The 20,925-nt window shown below is 32.3% G+C and overlaps 1 protein-coding gene across 3 annotated transcripts in view; it reads left to right on the top strand.

Moving 5' to 3' along the window:
* LOC126817728 (ubiquitin carboxyl-terminal hydrolase 24) overlaps positions 1–20,925 on the top strand; it is a 51,364-nt gene that overhangs the window by 20,511 nt on the left and 9,928 nt on the right. For 2 of the 3 annotated variants that reach the window (XM_050544850.2, XM_050544849.2), the window contains exons 24-51: positions 56–154; positions 922–1,059; positions 2,116–2,145; positions 4,115–4,159; positions 4,748–4,833; positions 5,048–5,132; positions 5,790–5,960; positions 6,457–6,650; positions 7,466–7,619; positions 8,225–8,384; positions 8,750–8,905; positions 9,946–10,183; positions 10,707–10,768; positions 11,297–11,482; positions 12,118–12,232; positions 12,940–13,084; positions 13,604–13,764; positions 14,279–14,459; positions 14,809–14,891; positions 15,104–15,242; positions 15,553–15,672; positions 15,949–16,193; positions 16,547–16,686; positions 17,306–17,441; positions 18,460–18,661; positions 19,576–19,682; positions 20,285–20,398; positions 20,731–20,830. In XM_050544850.2, the coding sequence (XP_050400807.1) occupies positions 56–154; positions 922–1,059; positions 2,116–2,145; positions 4,115–4,159; positions 4,748–4,833; positions 5,048–5,132; positions 5,790–5,960; positions 6,457–6,650; positions 7,466–7,619; positions 8,225–8,384; positions 8,750–8,905; positions 9,946–10,183; positions 10,707–10,768; positions 11,297–11,482; positions 12,118–12,232; positions 12,940–13,084; positions 13,604–13,764; positions 14,279–14,459; positions 14,809–14,891; positions 15,104–15,242; positions 15,553–15,672; positions 15,949–16,193; positions 16,547–16,686; positions 17,306–17,441; positions 18,460–18,661; positions 19,576–19,682; positions 20,285–20,398; positions 20,731–20,830 (3,792 nt within the window). The remainder of the gene's footprint in view (positions 1–55; positions 155–921; positions 1,060–2,115; positions 2,146–4,114; positions 4,160–4,747; positions 4,834–5,047; positions 5,133–5,789; positions 5,961–6,456; positions 6,651–7,465; positions 7,620–8,224; positions 8,385–8,749; positions 8,906–9,945; positions 10,184–10,706; positions 10,769–11,296; positions 11,483–12,117; positions 12,233–12,939; positions 13,085–13,603; positions 13,765–14,278; positions 14,460–14,808; positions 14,892–15,103; positions 15,243–15,552; positions 15,673–15,948; positions 16,194–16,546; positions 16,687–17,305; positions 17,442–18,459; positions 18,662–19,575; positions 19,683–20,284; positions 20,399–20,730; positions 20,831–20,925) is intronic. The other variant, XM_050544851.2, reaches the window with a different exon arrangement.

The raw sequence follows: 20,925 nt of genomic DNA, 5'->3' as shown, positions 1-20,925 counted from the left end.
TCAGGTGATTTTAGAGTAGTTATTTTGTATTAATGTGTGTTATTTTATTTTACAGTGTCACAGTAATGAAACATTGGGATCTCTACGTTTAAAAATATCTGATTATTTAAATCAGTCATTAGATCATATACAGATCATGTCAAAAGATAAACTAGTAAGTTTTGATATATACTATGTTATTCTATTCAGATTACTATTGATTGCAAAGTTACAAATCATTTACAATTACTTCTTATTAGCGACTTTCGACTAGAGTTCTCTAGTGATTATCAAGCAATGATAAAATATTAAATATAACAAGACAATATATACATGTAAACAACAATACTTAGTTAATGCTGACCAACCAGAGGAGACACCCTTCTAATTACCTTGAAGGGAACCTAACTTAATTCAATGCAGCAGTTGAGGTAACTGAGGATTTGATAATTAGGCCCTTGGGTACTATACCGGAACCCCTGCATCACATTAAGGAAATAAGATTGTTACATACATTTACATATTTTCTTTCTGTTCTTTGTATTTGATTGATGAGTTTCAAAATGGTCAAGTATTTACAGGACAAAACTAACTACAACCACTTTTTTTTATATTCCATTTTGTTTTAGATTAGTTGGATTAGCAGCTGCATGCGACAATCTGCAAACTGATGCTAATCATCGATCCTGCTTTAAGTTCCAATTTACTTATGGATTTTGTAATCCACTAGATAATGACTGAAATATAAGAAAACTGCGGTGACTAGTGATCTCCTTTAAGAGCAATTTTGCTGTCATAGAATATCAGTTTTGATTCTCAAATGCTTGTGGCCGTAAAATTGTTTTTATTATCAAACAAATTCACCCCTTAGTGATTGTTTGCAGAAATCATAGCTTATTGTTGTTGCATACTATTTTAGACTTTCTGCAATCTTTTTTCAAGATAAGTACAGCTCAGGACCAGAAATTATTACATCAGTTAGAGATTGAAGATTGTGAGGTGGTACAGATTAGAGTTGGTACATCATCATCTTCAACAGTAACATCTGGTACTAGTCTACAGTCAACACAAATACGAGAGGTCAGTTTTATAATACACCATAATCACTCTATTCGCTTTAATATTATACAAATATTGATCATTTAAAAATTGGATATACAACTGAAAACAAAGAAAGAATGTTATTGATTGAAGTTAAAGGAAAACAGTAGAGCAGGGATGAACAAATTTTAACTAATGCATCAACAGATTGAAAATGTTAGCTAATAAAATAATTAAACTAATCTGTAATCTATATACATCATTCGTTCCTGAAAATTCTTTTAAAATGCAACCAAGATATACAGTCTATGTACATAGGTACAACTACAAGACAGGGACTTAAAGATGCTTTTTTTAAGAGCTAAATCTGCCTAATGCACATCATTCGTTTGGCCTCAAATATTATTATAAATCATTAATTAAACATTTATTCACATGCCAAGCCCATAATCAACACTCTGGACCATCGGATGCTTTTTTTTTTTTCAATTTATTTAAAAATGATTAAGATTGTGTTTATTATCGTAGCATTGATAGCAATGACAATCAAGACTACATTGTTCTTTAAATGGCAATAACTTCTTAGAATGAAGTAATTTGACCGAAATTTCAACATTTTTCCTTTTTATTAACTATTTTAACTATTATGGTGAGGGGATCACGTGGCTAAGTGGGTAAGACGCTAGCTCGCTAGCCTGGAGGTCGGGTGTTCGATCCCTGCATTGGCCGAGAAAGTTCATCCAGATTTTCCGGCGTGGTTCCCCCTTGTCAGTGATGCAAGACGGAGGGACGAAAAACCGAGGTCCCGTGTACACATTGGCGTGCACGTAAAAGATCCCTTGGCATTTGGAATTCGTTATAAGAGTAGGCCGTAGTGCCGCTGTCTGGGCAAAATTTCCCTCATAGCACACTGTATGGCGTATGCTCGTCTTCATTAGCCCAGGTTAGGAGCAGAACAGTAGGACGTTAAACTCCATTTCATTTCATTTCTATTATGGTGAGAACCGTCAGATCTTTATCTAAATTTTATACATAATGCATCTTTAAGTTGAAATTCTAATTTTCATGCCATATTTATTTGCTTTTTCTTGCAAGCCAACACAAGAAAGTAGTAAATCATCTCAGGTAAATGTTGTATATTGTATATTATTTATAGTAATATACTTACCGGGATTAAAGCTTTATATTTTTTCTTTGATTTGCTCTGCTTCTTGTCAAAAGATGCTTAAAACTTAAAACACAGTTTAGTTCAACTTTTCAAATGGAATATTACTATTGATAAGAAACAAATATTATATTCACATGTCTTATTTTATTATTATTCTAAATTCTAATTAATTTTAATTCTAAATTTCTTTAGTAGTTGCCAAGAAAAAGCACTGATATTATAGTGTCTCAATCTTTCATGAAACCATGTTATTACAGAATAATACTAATATAACTTATAAATACACCAGCCTCTGAAGTTCAGGGCTGACGGCAAGCAGATAACAAAAAGTTGAAAGTGTCTAGCAATTTATGGATTCATATACCATCTGTATATATATTTTTTTTTAACTGTCTTTGTTTTTGTTTTTTTCTTGCTTTTACGTTTAATGTTTCATGTTATATGGAATACTAGTGATTGACACGGTGTGGCACGGGTATGACCATAAACCGGAAGGCTTATACTACTCCCCAGTCTGAGCTACCCCTATACATACACCAAATTTCAGCCTCGGGACAGCCCTATTGGCCCTGCTTGATTTGTCCATACCGCCGCATACCGGCTGACTACAGTTCAGCAGTTTCCGCGGCGAGGTGACTTGATTTAACCGGAAGTCGACAAAAGTTTGGATGTGGAGTACGCCGAATGCGCCACTTTTAGCGGCAGCTGTGATCATTGGCGCAAGATGGTGAACGTGTCAACGAGATAAAATTCACGTTATTTAGGAATACCATAAAACACTCATTTTAAAGCGTTAAAATTAAACCAAATATTTTAAAGTTGAATTGGAGCTTTGTGAAACCAGATGTTCATATATCATTTATTTTTTCTCGGTAATATTACTAATAATAATTTTCTGCTTATTTTGCGGTCACTTACTGATAGTCATACTTTCAAGAATACTGCTTTTGATTAAAACATGCCTTGTAACCGGTTTAATATTGTAATATTATCCGACCCGGTATTGTTTATCAGTAGGGTCACTTGATTTGCTTTAATACGGTAACCTGACCAGTGTACGCCATGTACAAACCGGCTCGCGTATCGGTGGACAAATCAAACCGGCCCATTGTAGCCGCAAATCCTGTACAGACAGACAAACAGAATCCTGAGTTGCCACATGATTTACATATGTATTGATGCATTGTCAGATGTACATATTTGCTCATTATTTTATGAAAAAGTGGGAGTTGGGTGATCGAATGGTTTAACTTTTACACTTTAGGTTATTACATAAAGTTTGTCAATGTGTCAAGTGGTGGGGTTTAAATTTCAAACTTGTACGTGACAAGGTAGGGTCACCTGTCGAACCTTGTGGGTTTTCCCCTCTGGATTTCCTCCCACAGCTAATGGTTTCTACATGCTAGCGTAATATTGAAATAAAATTGAATCATACGTTAGTCCCGAAATGATCTAGTTTTTGTCTAGTGGATGTTAAACCCCATCTGTCTCTCTCAAATGAAAATAGTCTTTGTTATGCTGATGATTCATCCAAATGAATATGGAATCTCAAACTTATAATGTTGGTGTTTTGTTTTATTCAATTTGTTGCTATATGAGATTGGTGCTTATTAATATTTATAGCGTACATAGATGTTGTTGGTTTACTATTATATGTGTCTATATTCATATATGTTTGTTGTTTTATTATATCATCACCCCTGTCTGTTGTCTGCCAGTTTTTGATGTTAAGGTTGAGATTTAGTCGATTTCGGCAGTCAGTTTAAGAACTAATCCGTTTTGAGAATGACTCAAATATGGTTTTCTTAATCAGCATTTAAAAGGCGCAGGACGTAGATATGGCAACACCCTAAAAGTTGAAAGACGAACAAATTCTCATTTTGTAACATGTATTGATGACATTTTATAAATATTATTTAATTTTAGGTCACAACACAACCAGCTTCTAAACAGATTTATGATTTAGAACAGGTAATTTTCAATCTTCCTATAAAATATGCCTCCAATTTGGTAAAAATTGAATAAAATTCAGCCTAGGATGTTTAAAATAGTAAAATGATACCATTAACGTCCAAGCTGAGCAGTAGATATAATACATGTATTTATATCTTTTAACCCTTAAACCAAATACCCAAAACCAAATGTTCCAATTATCCCAGATCCTAGAAAGTTCCTCTGAATTTTCTGGCATTGGTTTCCCCTTGTCAGTGTTGCAGGACGTGGGTCTAACAATGAACAGTGTCTAGTCAATCGGATGAGAACGAAAAAATCCATTGTAATGCACATTAAAGAACAGTTAACAGTTGTAATTCAAATTGAAAGTAACCCGTGGCATTACTGTCCTGGCCAAATTTCCCTCATAGCACACTGCATGGTGCATGCCCATCTTCATTAGCCCAGTCTGAGCAGAACAGTAGGATGTTAAACCCCATTTCATTTAATTTCATTATATTATATTAATACCTTTTCAACTTAGACCTTTTCATATTGGTTTTGTTTATCGTAAAATGTTTAACTTGTGAGTTTAAATAGATATTAAAAGATGTATATATTATACAGGAGAAGATGTTACCTGGTGTTGTTATGGCTATAGGTGGCCAGGTGTTTGATATGTTATATAGATTAACAGAGCTTGATGAATCAAAGTAAGATGAATTTCTTAAACTATACTTATATAAAGGGCAAAAAGGTATTATTTATATCATGCAGATTATATACAGGCAGGTTCAATAACCATGTTATGCAGACAGTTTCCGGGTCTTTATTTTAGTTTCCTTCCGTTTCTGAAGCCCCCAACTGCAAATAGGTGAATTATCCCTCTTCCTTTCTTTATGTATGTTCTCTCTTTCTTTTTACTAGGATTACAAAACGAGTGCAAAATTTACTGATGTTAATACCAACTGACCCAGCTGTATCAGAAGCCTTAGATTCTCTTGGACAAAAAGTATGAAATAGTGTGTTATATTATTGTACAGTTAAATATTGAACCTTAATTATGTGCTTGTTTATCTACGCTAATTTGAATATCTGGATTTTTACCAGGATTATGCTGAAGTTAAACTCTAAGAAGGATTTTCTTGTTGGCATTTAGTGTTATTTCATCATAAGGCCGTACAAAATAAATATTCTGGTTCTCAGACAATACTTTTCAAACATATGAAGCAGGAGTTTTTTTTTTAATTTTTGTGTTTATATTTTATCATATCTTCATTACGTTCTAAATGACATCGTATTAAAATCATATATCAAGGACACTACATTTATCTCATCATGTTATTTATAGAAATCTATGATTATTATTGTCAATATCAGTTTCATTCAAATTTCTTTATAGAGTTTTTTCCTTTAATCCCTGTAAACATATTTATGTGCTGTAATTAATGGGACAGGTTTTATTTTTCTGTGTCGTGGGATTTGGCATTATCTGAGAACCAGAATATTTTTTTTATATGGCCTAAATGTGAATTTATTTTAGGAATATTTTTTATTTGTTTTGTTTATCTCGTTAAGTTGAGATATTTTACATGTAAAATGTGTAATTTAAGAAAAATGTTTTTATACTTTTAGTTATCTTTAATTTGGTTATATTTTTTTTTTACAGAGTATGAAATCTTCTACATCAAATGATGATGTAACAGGAATCAAGAATAGTCCGAAAAAGTCTGCTAATCCCACAGCCAGTCCAAGATTGTCACCTAAAGAAACTCTAAAATCATTATTTGATTCCAGTGCTCTCGATATGTCTGCATTTAGAGTATTATATAACCTAGAGGTATGTACGAATCTCATCACACTACACGCATTTAAAGAGGGTGGCGGTAGCTAGGTTAGTAAGGCACTTTGTCGAGAAAGTTCCTGTGGATTTTCAGGATTGGTTTCGGCTTGACACTGGTCCTTTGTACCCTTCTGAGTTGGAATTTGTATGCCCGTCGGTGCAGAAAAGTGGGACGTGAAACCCCGTTTCATTTTCCAATTATTTAACAATTCATAAATATTCATGTTATTAAATCATCTAAGACACAACTACATGAATTTTATTTAAGATTTTCTTGTCATTATACTATTATTATAAATATATATATGTATATTACAAATTTATACTATACAGTATACATCTAGAAGATGAATATCTAGAGAAGATGGTATTATTTACGGGAGTGGGGGGAGATATATTTTTATTTGAATTATTAGAGAAGATGATATTATTTACGGGAGTGGGTGGAGATATTTTTTATTTGAATTATTAGAGACGATGATATTCTTTACAGGTATTAAGTGGTAAACTAATGCCGACAACTGAAGATGCAAGTAGTAGAGTTAGTGCTAAAACATTCTGTGAAGATTTTTTACTGGCTGAAGGTTTAACATTAGTTGTTAGTGTATTACAACCCGAGTCCTTACCAACTGATATTAATTATGAAATACGACAAGGGTGTTATTCTATATGTTTACAAATGGCTAGGTAAATATATGTTTATATATCAATATATCTTTATAATTCATTAGAACACTTCAATAATGATAAACATGAAGGTTTTGATATGTTCTCATTTAAAATGGGTGTATACCGTCGTCACATTCTACCGCCATCTGATCACATTTTCTTTTAAATTCACAGGGATTATTCATTTGGTTGAAATTCAGGAATTTGTGCGCATATATCAAGGAATTATCTTGGGACTGTTAAAACTTGGGATAGAGTTAAAAATGCATTTTTTAAAATCTGTCATGTGGGATTTGTTGACAATGAGTTAGCCTGGATGTCTTTGCTTTAGCTGGGGTTTTTTTTCTGGTAAACCATATTTCTAGCTAATGAGATGCTGTCTCTAGTTCAGATATACATGGTTGTACACGTGTAATAGTTATAATATGATAATTATTACAATGGAAGTCAACCATTATTACCAGTATTTATATTTGTAGCTATTTTTGATTTTAATTTTCTTTGTGACATACTAATTGTATACAACAGCAGTGAAACATGTTTACAGCTGGGTAGACTGAAATAGTAGAGTTATTTAGGAACACAAGATAGTGACTATCAGTTGAGGATTTAACTCTCTCCCATTGAAAAATTATATTTGACTGACTAAAAGAAATTTATTGGTTTAAACAGTATTTATTTCGAGAATATTATACAATCTAAAAAGCGTAAATAATAGGATACAAAAACAAGCCAAGTAGGCTTATATTAATTTGCTTCCTTCTGGTTTGGGTGTATAATATATGTACAATGTCGAATTATATATGATAAATCCCATTTATTGCATTTACTAGGTATTTATTATGTGGTCAAACTGTGACTGGTGAAAGTATTCCACAAATAGGAAATGATGATGAATCAGGTGCAGCTTCCCTAGCAACCACATCACCAGCTCATGGATCAAGTTTAGTAAATAAAGTTCAATCTGCTGGTAGTCAAGCAATACAGGTAAGATCACAAAGTACCCACAGTTCTTGTTGTAATATTAACTATAAAAATGATTCAATTATTCTTTATGGAATAGTATACTACTGATTTTTACGAAAGCCATGTTGGCTCAATGAGCATGATGCTGCCTCACTAACCAGGAGGTCCTGTATTAAGTCACAGCGTTGCCAAAGAAAGTTCCTCAGAATATTCCAGAATGGTGTTCCCTTGTCAGTAGTACAGGTATAGTGTCTAGTCGTTCAGATACCCATACGCGCAAGCGAATTATAGAAATAAAATTGAACCATGTGTTAGTACCGAAATGACCTAGTTTTTGTCGAGTGGACATTAAACCCCATTTCTCTATCTCTCTCTTTATGTCCAGAATATACATCAATGTTAAAGTTAGACCTGTATAAATTATATACAGTCGATTCAAATGTATTATAGATAGACACTCTTTAGATCTAAGCTGACCTCTAGAATTGAGGTTCTAAAACATTTCCAGTATTATGGCGAAATATTTTAGTTTTAATGCAGTTCACTTTTATTTTTTTTAATATTTAGCTATAGTGAAAAGGTGCTATTTATTTTTATAAATATCTAAACAAATATCTTTTATTTAGACACTTGGAGAAAAAGAATTTACTAAAACAGTTTCATGTTTTATGAGAGTCACATGGGCAGCTGCTGCAGGGAGACTTCACCTGCTTAGTTTTTCTCAGCCAATCAGAGAAAGCCGAGAATCGTACAGCTGTGGACACAGAAGTCGTCAAAGCAGCTCAGGTTTGTAATTACATGGTTCTTTAAACTTATGGATGACTTTTACATTAAGAGACAGCAGCAGAAGCACTTTAGCCAAGAAATTAAACATTTTAAATTTGAAATCATGTTTGAAAATACCATTGACTGTTTATAATGATGAGTTTGGCTAGTATGTGTGTTCAATCTTTGGAATTTAACATAGACTTCACTGATCATAAATTGGATTACTACTACTAGAGATAATGTACTATTTGACTGTATGTAAAAACAATGGATCTGGTAAGGATGTGTGTTAGTTCATTTACAATTACTTCGTTAATTTGCTGACTAGATGCTGTACTATCTGATTATACAGTGATAGATATTCAGAGCTATTTTTTTTATAGGTAGTACAGCTAGTACTAATAGTGATAGTGATTGTCAGAGTTTACATGCTGGTGTATGTTCACATCAAATATCTATACCTACTAAAGATGTACATATAGCTCAAGAGGCACTAGAAATATTAACAGCCTGTTTAAAACTACGAAGTGAATTAATATGTAAGTAATATTGCCATATACCACAGTAGGTTTCAGTCAAGATTCATTAATTGATTTAACTATAAAGGTATTCAATTATTCTTTATGGAATGCTATGCTAGGGCTTCAGCCATACTGATTTTTATGGAAACCATGTTGGTGCAATGAGTTAGGAGCTGGCTAACTAACCGGGAGATCCTGGGTTTAATCACAGTGTTGGCTGAAAAAGTTATTAACTTTAAGGTTGTAAAACATAGTTAATATAATCAGTAACTATTGAGGATAACTCTTGACTGAAAACTTTAAGGTTGTAAAACATAGTTAATGTAATCAGTAACCATTGAGGATAACTCTTGACTGAAAACTTTGAGGTTGTTAAATATAGTTAATGTAATCAGTAACCATCGAGCATAACTCTTGACTGAAAACTTTGAGGTTGTTAAATATAGTTAATGTAATCAGTAACCATCGAGGATAACTCTTCACTGAAAACTTTGAGGTTGTTAAATATAGTTAATATAATCAGTAACCATCGAGGATAACTCTTGACTGAAAACTTTGAGGTTAAATATAGTTAATATACCGGTAATCAGTAACCATCGAGGATAACTCTTTACAGAAAACTATGCAGTGTATGTCCTGTCCATGGAAGTCAATGAAATTTATGTATTGTTTGAAATTGTTAGTATTTTAACATATGTTTCTGTAGGTGGAGAAGATTGATTATTCATTTATGATTCTGTATTGTTGAAATTGCAACTTTATATATAGACTGTAGTATAAAGCAACACAAAAGAAAAATCTGCTATATTTTGTATAATCTCAATCAAGGCCACATCAAAAAAATAAAATGTGCCATTCACCTATATTTCTATTTTCTAAAATACTGATGAAATGTACCATCTAGTAGTATTTCTTAGTGGCAGCTGTTCAAAGAAACATGCAGTTTTCTTTTAGATTGCCTAATATCCGATATTGGTTGATTTTCTAGATATTACAATCTATTAGTTTTAAACTGTCATTTGATTATTTAACAATTGATTTGATTTATTTTCTTTCAGCATCCTTTTATTCCTTACCCTGTGTTAGTGATTTTGTAATTGATATACTTGTTGGATGTCCACAAGTTTTAATTCGTAAGGCAGCATTAAAACGTTTATATGATCTAAGTCAAATAGAAATAATAGTACCTAGAGACACAAATTTACAAACACCACATCAATTTGTACTACAGTTATTACTCAAGGCTTACCTCCCTTTCTGGGTGACATCTTCAAATACACGAGGTTCCAGTCAAAAGTAAGCTGATTTTAAATTTGATTTCATTTTGCTTTTCTAGTGATACATATGTTTATCTGAAATACCTATAAAAATATTGCTTTCTATTTTTTGGGTGGGGGGGTGAATAATTTAAAAACTAAAATTACTTGCCCTTCTCAAACATTTGTTGAGTGGCTTTTAATATATCAAGACCTGGAAAAAATGGTTAATGTGTGCCCATTGGATCATAAGGTCTGTCATTGAGTCAAGTGGCATGGGTTAGATTTCCAGCTTGTACGTGACAAGGAGTAGGTTCCAGCCCTGTGGGTTTTCTCCGGGTTCCCCTGTTTACTCCCACTGCTAAAGAACCCTACGCGCATGCGAATTATTAAAATAAAATTGATCCAGATGTAAGTTCCGAAATGACCTAGTTTGTATCGAGTGGACGTTAAACCCCATTTTTCTCTCTCTCTCCCTAAACATCTTTATCTCCTTCAATCTATTTATGTAAAATAAACCAAATCATTCTGAAAATAAGAAAATATTTTTATTATTAATTTAGGCTTCTCACCCAGTGTTCACAGTATTTTGATTTAAGATGTCAACTTTTAGATCACCTTTCAGGTAAGTCATTACTATTACCTGTTTATGGGGTATGCATGGGAAGAATCCACCAGTAGTATTGTTTTTTTCTTGGTTATTCCCACTGCTTAAGAACCCTACACTCACAGATAGATTGATAAGAAGACATTATACCACGTGTTAGTCCCAAAATAACCTTTTGTCTATTATCTATTGATAGAGAGTAGAAATAAAGGAAACAGTGAAAAATATCCTTTATTCAATTTCTCTTCCCAAAAATCATGTACTATTTTAAAATAAACACTCCTGTTATTATTTAATGAAGCACATATAAAAAACATTCATAAAGAATGTAATGGCTTGTATTAAAATGTTTGTATATTTTGTTTCATGTCCATGTGTTATAATTTTTGTATATTTTATTGATGTCCATGTGTTATGATATTTGTATATTTTATTGATGTCCATGTGCTATTATATTTGTACATTTTAGTGATGTCCATGGGCTATAATATTTGTTTATTTATTGATGTCCATGTATTATAATACATGTTTAATTTATTGCTTCAGTTCATCAACAGAAGAAATTACAGATAGATGTTGTATCTATGTTAGAAGATGAATTAGGATGGTTGAGTAATTTTGTACCATCACGACATGTTGAGTTAAATATAACTGATAATACACTACTAGCTGGTCATCTTAAACTAATAAAAACTCTATTTACTTGTGAACAAGTCAACAAGATTGAAATGGGTAAGAAATCTTAATAAACAATTTAAAAACAACCATATATACCACCTAAAACAAAATACACTCTCTTTTTGTAATTAAAACCACAGATAATCATTTGCCATTTTTAGTCAAAATCTAATGTTTCACGGCCTAATCCACTCAAATTTATCTTCTTATTAAAAAGACAAAACCAAAATATAAACGGTAGATAATCTCCTAGCTTGGATTAAATTGGATTAAAAAGAGGCCCATCAAAAGATTTTAACCAACACCCATTTGCGACTCTAGCTTGTTTGTATTGTCTACGAAAGATGCCAAATGTTGCTAAATTCGCAATTCATCACATCTTTGTAATTGCTGAACGAATTAGAACCATTTTTATACTGATATCCCTTTTAGAGATCCAACTTTCACAATATTGTAGTTTGTAAAGATTCAAATCCCTCAAATGGCTATATATCAGTTTCAGAAGATATTCATTATCATCTATATAATCAATAAGACTATTTTGTTGAAAATTGTTCATTCATGAGTTAGAATTTGCTTTGAAGCTTGAAACATATGTAAGATATCACCACCAATTGAAAAACCTGTTTATGTAATTCAATAATAGGTTTTCTACCATATCTATTGATATATGTATTTTTATATTATAGGTAGTGAATTAGTGAGAGATTTATTACATGAGTTTTTATTTCCTGCATCTAAGTTGATGTTGGATAGTGTCAATCAATCAAAAGTAGATTATAATCTAGCTGAATTTAATCCTAAGTAAGTATAATATTTATATGAAGAATAAAGTACACTTAATCAAACAATCCTTGTTTGGGGGGGGGGGGGAGAATGGCTGAATGGTTAGCACGTGCACGCTGTATCATAAGGTCTGTCAGTGAGTCAACTGGTGTGGTTTCGATTCCCCTGTTCTATATGACAAGGAGTAGGGTCGCCTGTCCAACTTCGTGGGTTTTCTCTGGGTCCTCTGGTTTCCTCCCACTGCTAAAGACCCCCACGCGTAAGCAAATTATTAAAATAAGGTTGAACCATATGTTGGTCCCTGGGTGGCATAGTTTGTGTTGAGTGGACATTAAACTCTCTCTCTCTCTCTCTCTCTCTCTCTCTCTCTCTCTCTCTCCATCCTTGTTGGTTGGGTTTTTTAAAGGATAGTAAAATGTGGTTGTTTTAAAATATATTTTGTTTGGAACAGTCATTGATTGTTTCAAAATTTTCATGCTATAATATTTTACTTGGAACAATATATCCAGCTGTGATTATATCTGGTTAGTTTTAAAAAACTGGGAAAGGATGGTGCCTTGTTTAAGGACTCTAGAATTCATCATTAGACTTAAAGTCATATGCAAAGAGTCATTCTTATTAGCATTCTACAGAAAATGGATAATATTTATAACATCAGTGCAAGCCAGACACCTCCATTTCTTTGTTTCATATACTTTTAAGATAAAATCTGATTGTTGTTGTAGATGTTCTAATACTGAATCACGAGTAGCAGCCTATGAATTATTAACAGAATTAGCTGATGATTGTTTAGTTAATTTACAACAGATTTGTAAAGAATTAATACAGATGCATCATCAACCTAATAATATCGGTGCTAATGAATGGGATGTAAGTATTTCTATATATTATAGGATTAACTATAAATTAGAGATTTAATGATCCCATATCGACACTACACGCAAAACACAAATCTACAAGATAAACCTGCGGACAAGACAGAAAATAGACATTGCACCAAATAAACAAAAATGTTACATGTTTTTAGAGGACTTCATGGTGGCATTTGAATATCATCCAAATTGTAAGATTAAAAATGTAGAACTGACTTGTTGTCATATTAGATATTTGTTAATATCTGTCTTTTGTAATTGATTTAGTATAGGAAGGTTATTTAATATATGTGTATTGTGATGAGATTAAGGAAAAGACAGAGAAAGTACTAAATAAGTTCTCCCTGTATTAGAAATATTGTAATTAGATTAAAAAGAAGGCCGAATAAGTACTAAATAAGTTCTTCCTGTATTTGAAATTTGTATTATTAGATAAACCAAAAAGGTAGAGAAATATGTTTAATTAGATCAATCAGAAAGGTAGAGAATTAATCAACTTCTGTATTTATTATTGTAGTATATGCCACCAGTAGATGGTCGTGCTAGTTGTGGTTATGTAGGATTAAAGAATGCTGGAGCTACATGTTATATGAATAGTGTTATACAACAGTTATATATGACACCAGGTGTACCTGAAGCTGTATTAGCTATAGATCAAGATGATCCACAAGAAGAAACGTATGTACATCAATCTTTACAAGATAATATACTGGTTCTCGGATAGAGGATCGTGTTTCTAAATGACTGTCTTAGTTCTGGTTTTGATATTTGATATTCAATAATATCGAGGTAGTCACGGTGGCTCAGTGAATAAGGTGCTGACTCAATAACCAATAGGTTCCTGGTGTTGGTCGAGAAAGTTTGTTTGGATTTTTTAGGATTGGACTAAAAACTATGGTCCTGTGTACAAGTTGGCGTGCATGTGAAAGAACCCTTTGAATTTAACAAAGAGTAGGAGGATACCCCACTATCTGGACAAAATGTCCCTCATAGCACACTGCACGGCATATGTCTGTCTTCATTAGCCCAGTTGGTGCAGATAAGTAGGACGTTAATCCTCATTTCATACATTTATTAGTTATGAAGTGTATTTTAGTGGTGTAGTTTTATTATTTGCCTTATCTATCTTTTTTGTTCTTCAATGGTCATTAGTTACATGTGTATAATATATTTATATATTTCTTCTCCACAGAGTATTTTATCAAATGCAGCAAGTGTTCGGACATCTAATGGAGAGCAGACTACAGCATCATGAACCCGAGAAGTTCTGGCAGGTGTTTAAACTCTGGGGTCAAACTATTAATGTGCGAGAACAGCAGGATGCTTTTGATTTCTTCCAGGCTTTGATTGATCAAGTTGATGAACATATGAAGGTAATAAAAGTTATAAAATAAACTTGTTGTTTGATTATCTTGTGCCAAACAAAGTTACGGGGGGGATATCGAAATGGACTCTGTCCACTCGTCCGTAAGTCCTGGTTCTGTATCAAGTAATCTTTATGGATTTTTGTACACACATCCACCTGTTGTAGTAGTTGTGCCTTTTATTTGCTAATGAGGAATTTCTTGGTTTTAATCAATTCTTGTTTTCATAGAAACAAATTTTACTCAGTTTCTGGTATACAGGGGCAGGTTGTAAATGATTGTCAATAATTGTTGTATGTTTATTTTGTTTAATAACATTTGAATTGTGCACCAAATTTGAATATTTTTTTTTATTCAGAGAATTGGTAAAGATGAGATTTTTAAACAGAAATTTCAAGGAATATTCTCTGATCAAAAGATATGTAAGGATTGTCCTCACAGGTGAGAAGAAATATATATTTTGTAATCTTTTCAAGTTATTTATTGATTACATTGTTGAGGATTATCAGTTATAATTCACAGTTAAATTATTTGCACCTTGCTGTAAATTTACTAAATAATGTATTTATACTACTGCTAACTCATCAGCTAATTAAACCTGTAATGACCTAGTTTGTGTATTCTCTCTCAATGTCTAATTTATTTTATGACAGATATGAAAGAGAAGAAGCGTTTATAGCTTTAAATCTGACCGTAAAGAATGATACATTACAAGATTCACTTGATCAGTTTGTTAAAGGAGAGTTACTAGAGGGAGAGAATGCTTATTTCTGTGAAAAATGTGGTGAAAAGGTAATTAAAGTCAATATATTTTATAAGAGATTTGATAACAGTTGTCGAAACATCGTACTATTTGATGATAAACCAGTGATTGTGTTCTGTATAAATGTTTTTTTTATGTGCCTAATTGCTAAATACTACTCTAGGATTATAGGTGTTGGATTCAGCTTCATCACAATATATATCGAAATCAAATTTCTCAAAGTCTTTTCGTCTGTGATAGAAAGTTCCTTATTGATGTAGATAAAAGATTAAGACTTATCTATGGTTTTCCGTTTGTATATATATATATCTATTATTATCTCTTTGTTTTATTTTTCAGAGAAATACTATCAAGAGAATGTGTATAAAGACGTTACCTTCTATGTTATGTATCCAGTTAAAAAGATTTGGTTATGATTGGGAAGCTAATAGAGCTTTAAAATTTGATGATTACTTTCGGGTAGGCAACTTTAATGTTCATAATAATATAAAATTGAGTTTTTAGTATGTTTGTGGGGAATGGAATTCAAGATTTTAAATTAGTATTCAGGTTTAATCCAAAAGCCAATATGTTGAGCTGTCCTACATTAAAACAAATTTGTATTTAGAAAACTGCTTGTTACTTGAATTGGATTCAAAGAAGTCAACATAATTAAAGAATCTGTCTTGTTACCCGGTAGTATCCAGACAAAAGTTAACAAAGATTATTTATATATATTCAATAAACACATTTCAGTTTCCATGGATATTAGACATGGAACCATATACTGCTGAAGGTATGGCTAGAAAAGAGAGTGAACTGACTGATGATAGTGATACAGGAGAAAAGATTAATGGTGATATTAATCTAAGTGATACAATAGAATTATCATTAAGTCTTGATTCACAACCTAAACAGATCAACTATGAACTTGTTGGTATTGTTGTACATAGCGGACAAGCTAATGCTGGTCATTATTATTCATTTATAAAAGATAGAAGGTAAATTATTATTTATGCTTATTTATGCTCTTTTTTTTATCAAATGTGACTCTGGCACAGATTTTGTTCTGTTGGGGTCAGAATTGTTTGTTAAAATGATGAATGGCAGAGTGTGTTTGGTAATTTAGAGCAAATTAGAATGTTCTAAGATTCATAATCTTTAGTCTGTATAAGGCAAATTGATGTTAAAATACGTGTCCTGATCGCCTTATTTTTCACAAGGAAAACACAGCATATTAAAATCTCTTAAATTGCATAATCTTTAGTCAACAGAAGGCAAATTAATATTAGAATACATGACACTTTATTTTTTTGAAAGGAAAATTTTTTTATCTGTTTATATATATTTGTAGGGGAACTGTATTAACTAATCCTAATAAAGGTAAATGGTTTAAATATAATGATACTATAGTAGAAGAGATTATAATGGATGATATTACAGTAGAACAAGAATGTTTTGGTGGAACATATAAACCTAAAGTTATAGATCAATGTAAGTTTATATACTCATTCTTAAACTACCATTTGTTAATATGCCAAACATTATAGCTGTGTTTTCTTAATCCTATCAGTGCTACAAGCAAATTTTGGTTGATGGATAATCTGGAATATCTTGATGAAAAATGCTCCCCAATCGAATTTCAGCAATATGTCACATGTCAACGTTTATATCAAAAGCATGTGATTAGTTTTTCCCATTCAAGTTTTGGATATCGGCCCTCGCCACTGAAAGTGTTAAATTAAATGATTGAAAATTTGAAAATCCCTGACAAAATATGTTAATTAATTCTGCCATTGAATGTTTTTTTTACAAGAAGATCCATCTTATGATAGAATTTTTGACATAACATTTTTAAATAAAGCTGAAAATGTTAACCATATAAACTATTCTTATTAATGAGAAATGGTATCAAGGATTACTAAAATACTCATACCCGGCCGTTGTCACAGCTGTAATAAAGATGTATAGACTAATTTGAGAGCCATGATTTGGATTTTAGGAGGTGGGCCTGCTAGTGTCAGCTCCAACATTATTATAAGTGCTCTTCTGGAAATGTTAATTTGCACGCTGTGTGTTCTACACTAATAATACTATATATGATATTTTATAGCAAATTCATATCCTGAAGAAAGATTGAGATACTGGAATGGGTATATGTTATTTTATGAAAAAATGGATGAATTAAAAACACCAGGGTCAGCTAAACGCAGTCGAATTATATCTCGGAGAGTTTTACCAGAAGGAGGGTAAGCTGATTTCTTACCTAGAATAATATTCTGATGTCAGTGTCTGTAAATAATGAACAGCAGGAAACAAAAATATATTCCTGTTGTGATGTAATTTTTCTTTGATAGCCATTTTGTAATTCAACATATTAACCCAAGGTACAAGTTTTATAGATACACAATTACTGACGAGTATTCTCATCGAAATGTCATCCATAAAAAATTGCACCTTGTGGTTAATATAATTTTTGTTCCTCTGATCTGAAAGTCTTTGGGGGGGTTGGATGGCTGAATGGTTAGTGTGTGCGCGCTGTATCATAAAATCTGTCATTGATTCGACTGGCGTGGTTTCGAATCCCCGGTTGTACGTGACAAGGAGTAGGGTCGCCTGTCCAACCTCGTGGGTTTTCTCCGGGTCCTCTGGTTTCCTCCCACTGCTAAAAAACCCTATGCGCAAGCGAATTATTGAAATAAAATTAAACCATATGTTAGTCCGGAAATGACCTAGTTGTGTTGAGTGGACGTTAAACCCCATTTCTCTCTCTCTCTCTTTAAAGTCTTTGATACTGAATGTGCTTTTTTTGGGACAATGTCTAACTTTTCACATCTTAATCCATGTTAGAATTTACTCAGATTGATTATTAAACATTTAATAATATAAAATCAAACATCAACGGTTGATAATTTCCAAGGTTTGATTCAATCGAATTAAAAAAAGTCACAACAAAACATTTTACCCAACACTGGTGTCTCTTATAACGCCTGTGGAGGATGACGTCAAATTTTACAAAAAATCATTTAAAGGAGCTAAATCGCTAATATTTGGGACCTAGAAATTGACACAAATGAGTCGCAACGCATATAATAATGTAATATGAATGTATATAAACTGATTTACATTCAATTGCTATTCATTTCAGAGATTGACCTCTGACTGTATAGTATTATGCAAGGTATTCATATAATCCCTCGAAAAAGGGCTTTAATTTTAAAGGCAGTTGATAATAATTTCTTTCGTGTTTCTAAAATTATTTTGTAGAAAGCGAAGTTTAGATTCAGATAGTTTAATGGAGTTAACAGAGTTGGTACATAAAGGAGAAAGAAAAGGAATATTTTTAGATAAAATGCCGGCCAGTATACAACAAGTTATACATGCTGAAAATGTTACGTATGTGAAAGATAGAGATGTATATAATATGGAATATTTTAAATTTATACGAAACTTGGTAGCTAAAAATATAGTAAGTATTTTTCTGTATAGTACATTTATTTATATAGTTGTGTATGTATAGTGATGTTAAAGTCTGAATTTTTTTATAGCCTTATATCATATTACAGTCATTGTTTAAATAGTTGCATTTACACTTGGCCATGATAAGCGTACTGTAATCGTAACCATTCACTATGCCACTTGACTCATTGACAGACCTTATGAACATCATTCAATAATAAACTAATTATATTAATTATATGTTCCATAGAATTATGTTGTGTGTTTGTATAATATATACATTAAACTTTGCATAAGTCGGATTCGTATATAAGTCGGATTTTTGCTCAACTTGGATAAAATCGTTTGGACCTTTTGATCCTGCTCGTTTTTCTTATTAAATTTCTGCGTGTAAATTGGATTTCCAAAGTCAAATCTTTGCTCAACTCATATTAAAATGTTCGGTGTATTCATCTAATTCCAGCTTTTTTCCTTCGTCGGTTTCGTCCAGATGGTCTAAAATGCGGTTAGGTATTCTATGCATAGAGGCCCAAAATACTTTCCCCTATCATTTTGACTCAAATCTGCTGTCTGCTGTACGAGACACTTTCCAGGAAAATTTAGGACATTTTTCAAAGATGGCGACAAAACAGAAGTTATCTACACGCACCAAAACGGAAATTATCTACTCGCACATACGAACAAAAGCTTAAAATGTGCCTTTGAATCAATTATTCTCTGACTCTTGCTGTTTATTTCTAATCGAGCTAAGATTGAATTTCGGTCTTCGGCTAACTGGGATCTACGCTTAACTCGGATAAAATTGGTCAGTCCACTTAGAGTTAGATCCGACTTATGCGAAGTTTACTGTAGATATTATTTAAGTTATCGAGAAGCTTATATAAGATTTGTAGTAAATAATAATTTATTAATGTATATGTATAGTTTCAGGATGATCAACAAGTTGAATATGGTACTATGTGTGTTCAATCTATACAACTAGGTACACGCTTTCTATTTCATACATATCTTAGAACACGACAGAAAGAAGTGTAAGTATTGTACATTTCTTCTTACTAATTACTATAACTATACATTCTTGTCCATATTCTGTGGATAAACTGCCAACCATGGTTAGATCATCATCCGATGTTGAGCAGCATTGCTCTGTGGGGGTAGTTCTCTGGTTCACACCCGGCATCTCCACCATGCTCTATGGGGGTAGTTCTCTGGTTCACCATGGATGGCATGGATTAAAATGTATTGAATCTAAAAACCACATGTAAGATAGGCCATGTTTGGCCATGTTTTATTCAACCTCTCTAGTACCAAAGATTCCACATATGGGAGATAACTCCCGAAGACTCCAATAAAGAACAAAGGGGAGGGAACTCTTCCATGAAAGGTGGCATTACTATTTATGACAGTATCAACATAAGTTTAGAGAAACAAACAAAATGGTGTAACATACAGTAATACATACAGTACCACCAATCAATATATAACTTCGATTCTCAACAAAGATTTGACAATTGTCTTGATTATGTGATTGAAATCTGAAGATTGTAAATACTGTTATCCATCCTGTCCGCTAAGTCATAACTGTGTTCTGTATTTATTTACAACTATAACATTATTCTTTGATTGTTTTTAGAACTGAGCTTGACCAATGGTTAATCGTGTTACAAAGAATAATCAAATTATGTAAGGAAGCTTGTTTTTGGTTGGTAGAATATTTTGGCAGTACAGAGGGGTCAGAATTCATAAAGTAAGTAAAATAGATTATTGTTTACCAAATCAGAGGATAGTGGCAGTCCAGTCCATGAAATAGATTATTTCCATTGTGTGTAGTTAAACGGGAACCAAAGAAAATCCCAGACAAAGATTCTCCTGAATCCGGGCGAGATCTCACTCCAGAAAGTCAATAGAATGGACTGTGAGACCTGTGATATCCATTCCAGGAGTCTCTGCGTTAAATATCATCAAGTGTTTTATGCTGTGTTGTAGATAAGATAGGTTTGTGAAATATTTTTGTCACTCACTTAGGTTTAAGTCTATCTAAGCAAAACCAATATAATAAAATATATGTTCGTTTTTCAGGCCATTTTTGTTGGAATGTCCAAATAGAGATATTCGTAAAATGTTTTCTGAATTATTAGAAAAACTGATGACAGCTTTTTTTACCCATGGTGGTGTAGCAGTAAGTATATATAGGAGCCTACTTATATTATTTTATTTGATAACTATTTAAAAAAAAAAACCTTCATCTCTGAAATGCTGTTCAAATATAATGTG

Source organism: Patella vulgata, chromosome 4 (assembly GCF_932274485.2).
Source record: "Patella vulgata chromosome 4, xgPatVulg1.2, whole genome shotgun sequence".
In the NCBI taxonomy this organism is placed as follows: domain Eukaryota; kingdom Metazoa; phylum Mollusca; class Gastropoda; family Patellidae; genus Patella; species Patella vulgata.
Note: the sequence above shows the minus strand (reverse complement) of the source record. Positions and strands in the feature narration are given on the sequence as shown.